The sequence below is a fragment of the Mus caroli genome, chromosome 3 (assembly GCF_900094665.2).
Source record: "Mus caroli chromosome 3, CAROLI_EIJ_v1.1, whole genome shotgun sequence".
In the NCBI taxonomy this organism is placed as follows: Eukaryota; Metazoa; Chordata; class Mammalia; order Rodentia; family Muridae; genus Mus; species Mus caroli.
In genome coordinates, this window is record NC_034572.1 from 101752159 (window position 1) to 101756427 (window position 4269).

At 49.4% G+C, this 4269-nt stretch overlaps 1 protein-coding gene across 1 annotated transcript; it reads right to left on the reverse strand.

The window, feature by feature from the left end:
- Nucleotides 1-283: 283 nt before the first annotated feature.
- On the reverse strand, nt 284-1110 carry Ubl4b (ubiquitin like 4B). The gene has a single exon (XM_021158628.2). The coding sequence runs from the start codon at nt 898-900 to the stop codon at nt 325-327; it is 576 nt and encodes a 191-aa protein (XP_021014287.1). The 5' UTR covers nt 901-1110; the 3' UTR covers nt 284-324.
- Between the last annotated feature and the right edge of the window lie 3159 nt (nt 1111-4269).

The following is a 4269-nucleotide window of genomic DNA, read 5'->3' on the forward strand; positions in this document are numbered from 1 at the left end:
CAAGCCATGGAGACTTTTTCTGAGGCATGCTTTGGCAAAGCTGTTCCACTCAGAGCCAGGGTGAACTTTGACTGTCCCTATAGCATACCTTGGGTCATTTAAATCACTTGTAGCAGAGAGATGGTACTAGAACCATTCTGCACTTCAGAAGAGGGCCTACGAGTGAGAGGGCATAGAAGGATCCAGATATCTTCCAGCTACTTAACGGTGTAGCAAGAAGGACAAATGCAACTCCATCAGGAGAAAGCAAAGAGAAAAATTGCCCGAGAACATAGAAGGGTCAGTCCAGGGGAAGTTTAGTGAGCAAGAGAAAGATGGACCAATTTACTGATCAGCCTCCTCCTCAGCCTCCTCACCCTCCTCTTCTTCCTTCTTCCCTCCTCCTTCTCCTCCTGTCCCTCCTCCTCCTCCTCCTCCATCATTTTGCTGGAGTTCTGATGCAATAGCAGGGGCTTCCTTTTCCTCTGCCAGCTCGTCAAGCTGCTGTTGTGCTAGGAGTTGGCCCACCAACTGCTCCAGGGCCTCCAGGCTCAGCCTCTGCAGACGCTCCTCGTGCTCTTGCCTCAAAAACCCCAGCACTGTCTTTGCATCCTTTGCTCCAAAATGTTTGTCTAGAACCTGGCCCAGCTGGAGCCACAGGGGCTGGGTTTGATGGGTCTTATCCAGCGCTGCATCCTCTGGAGGCCGCATGATGACATTTATGGAAGCGTTGGGCCCAATGCTGTAATCTGAGAGGTATTTGTCATCAGCCAGGAGCTGGCCTCGGAACAGCAGGTGCTGCTGCTCCTCGGGCACCTGTAGGTGCTGAGAAACCAGTTTCTTCAATGTGGCCACACTTTCTTTTCCAGATACCTTCAGGCTGCATCTTCGGCCCAAGAGCAGCTTGACCGTGAGGAACATTGGGGCCAGAGAGGAATCAGGAGGGATCCATGCTCTGGGAGTTGCCCTGAAGGTATAGGGCCCAATAGGTGACTCTGTCACGGCTCCTAGTAGGGCAAGGGCCCAGCCCACGTGGGCAGCCACTAGCTAATGCACAGTGATGTCATAATGCTACAGGAGGGCTCATTTCCAGAACAGAACTTTAAGGACAGCAGAGGGACATTGTGGACACGAAGCAGCTTTCCTTCCTGAGAAAAGAGGGGAGGATGACAGAGTTGGGGGAGGGGGGGTGACCAGGAAAGAAAATGTAGGCCTAGGAGAAATGAAAGCTGGAACAGAGAAAGAGACCAGGGAAAGGCACTATCCCAACAGCATGGCCGCTGATTCTTTCAGCACATGCCTTGAGTACTTTTCCTGCTCTCTTGGTGTCAGCCAGAGAAATCATGGAGCCCCCAGGAACACCAGCACGGAAAGCTAGGACAGAGCCACTAATGGTGTCTGTCTTAAATCCGTAGCCTCAATCCACACATCCTACAAGGTGCTTTGATGATGCCTTCCTTGCAGGAGGAGAATGTGTAGGCTCCTTTAATCCTATAGCAAGAGGCACATAGCCGTATCTTTAGGGTGGCCCACCTTGCCTCCTAAAACATCTCCGTATCTTCCTCATGTCAGGCAGGCTCTGGGCTGACTCTGGGGTCAGAGGTGCACAAGGAACAGGATATTTGTTGGGCATTTGAGTGTCACGTTTGGCAGGCTTCACTGCAACACATTGTTGATCTTGGCCCAAACCCTTGTCAGGTGAAGTAAGCCCCAAAGGATGGTACTTTCTTGGTTGAGAAGCAAGTAGCCCTAGAAAAGAGCTAACAACCCTAGTAGGTAAGCTGACTGCATTGAAGACTCCCTCAGTTCTTCCTAGCACCCAAATCCTTCTTTCCCTTCATCCTTTCCTCCCTCTATCTCTGCCTGACTTCTCCTTCCCCACAGCCCTGACCCTACAGAGGATGGCAATGTTGACAATAATCACAGCTTTCCTGAGCCCACCCATCCACAGTACCCCATTCCAACCCTGTCCCACACTTGTTCAACTTTCACTCCTGTCTCTTTGGTATCTAACAGCAGCTGAAAGAAAAGCCCATGGGTGCGCAGACTGTCACCATACATACCTGTTCTCCCATGGGAGCCCGGACTGTCACTATACCTGTTCTCCCATGTGAGCCTGGACTGTCACTATACCTATTCTCTCATGGGTGCTCGGATTGTCACTATACCTATTCTCCCATGGGAACATAGACTGTCACTACACCTATTCTCCCACTCCTATATTCTAACTCTTGGCAGATGACCCAGACTGTGTTTCACAGCACTCACCAGTCAGGAATCCCAGACACTGAGCTTCATGTTAACCCCCCAGAGTTGAGCTCTCCCTTGGTCCCCACTGGCCTTCCTGGCCTAGGCCTTTGTTTATCACCCCAGTCTCATCGCACCCCCACTTTTCACCCTTCGCTCCAGACATGTAAACCAGCCTTTGTTCCTGCTTGCTTCCCCATTTGAACACTACCAACTCATCCTGCAAACCCTGCCTGCCTTAAAAATCATCTCTTCCATGAGGCCTTCTCTGCTTTTCCCCAGACTTTGACAAAGGTAATCCTACATGCCTCTGTGCAGCCATTTTTTTTCTAGTGCATCCAGCATATACACCCCAGTCCCTCCCTCTGATGCTCAATAGCAGGGTCTGAGTCTCATCCACTGTGGTACCCATGCCTTCAGTACACTGAGTTTTATATACAGATAGCCCTGAACACACATTTGTTAGTAGAAGAGACCTGATTTAGACACGTAAGCCACACAGGACCCAAGTACCTAGGCTGTGGAAAGACATACACCTGCCTGCAGCCTCTCCTTCACCCTCCCCCTTCCCCTAGAAAGATGAAAATCCAAAATTATATAGAAAATAAAGCAGAAAGTGATATCAGGATTTACCAAAGGCTCTTCTGTAACACTTATTTAAATAGCCAGTTCCCCTGGTGGATGTGAAATGAATCTAATTTTGCAAGTGTACACACAGTGTGGGTAGGGCTGTGGCCATGACTGACAGGCAGGCATCTGTGCAGATGAAGGGAGTAAGTAAGGTTTCCGAAGGGTCATTTAAGAGTCCCCAGTCCCTTGAGAGGACCCCATGATGAACAAATCATTGGATAGACAGGATTGGAGTCATCCTACAGTATCCTACAGTAGATATCCCAGCAGAACTAGCTAACCCACAAAGGCTTTCTGGAGAGCACGATCTGAATGAACATTACAGGGGACAGAGGAAGGTGAGGTATAGTCTGTCTCAGGCTTGGGGGTTCTGGAGGAAGCAAAGGAGCTTGGAGCATGGAGGCTGGGAGCACGGAGGAAGAAGATAACATCAGTCATCTGCATCTAGACCCTCCTCTGAAGACCCATTTATCCAGGCTTGAGCTGCCACAGACATGCGAAGTCTCTGAAGATGGCCACTTGGGTCGAGCTCCCCAGACTGTAAGCACATGGAAGCCATAACACAGACTCAGTTCTCTGTAGCCTGTGACTATGTGTAGGCAGGTGCACCTATGACAGAGACCTAAGAGCCATGAGAACAGTAACAACTGAATGATCAATGTCTCCTGCAACTGCTGAGAGAAATGGTCACTACTCAACCCCTGGAGTCTCTAGCACCCTCCTAAGGGGGACAGAAGAAACACCTGTCTGGGCACTGGAATCCCATTTGGAGCTAGGAAATATTCCCCTCCCCCCCCATGTAACTGCTTGTCTTAATTATGCAATTAACATGATAAAATATAATTGTGTAATCAAAGCACACAATCAGACAACGATTGTCATAATTAGAGGGGAAGATCTTCTGCAATGAGTGGGTTTTATGACTTGGGAAAGAAATGAATGTGCTCAGAGAATATGGATGGCTATGGGTTCAGATCTCTCTCACAAACACTGCAAAAGCTACTGGCATCACTGGAGACCAGTGCAATGTCTGAGGGGCAGATAGAGTGGGAGAGTCTCCCAGTGCTCCTGCATGGGCTAAATGAACCTTGGTAATCATAAAATTAGACCTGTTGTCCACCTGCTGGCCTGGAGCCTGACTTTAATGGGTTAATCCTCAAATCTCATTTCTCACCGGTAGATGATAGGAGTTAGGATCACTTCCCAGCATCTTTCTGAAGCTAAGGTGCGAACCCACAGCATCTGACCTGCAGAGATATTAAATGTGGCATTCAACTCACTACCAGAAATCGGAGTTCCTATTGTCACTCCTGTAGCCATGAGAAAGACCCCACGGTACTTGAAAGCATGCCCACAGTGACTCCCAGTCTGCTCCTACCTGTATAGTCTTCTGCAGGCTGGTCCTAGCTCAGA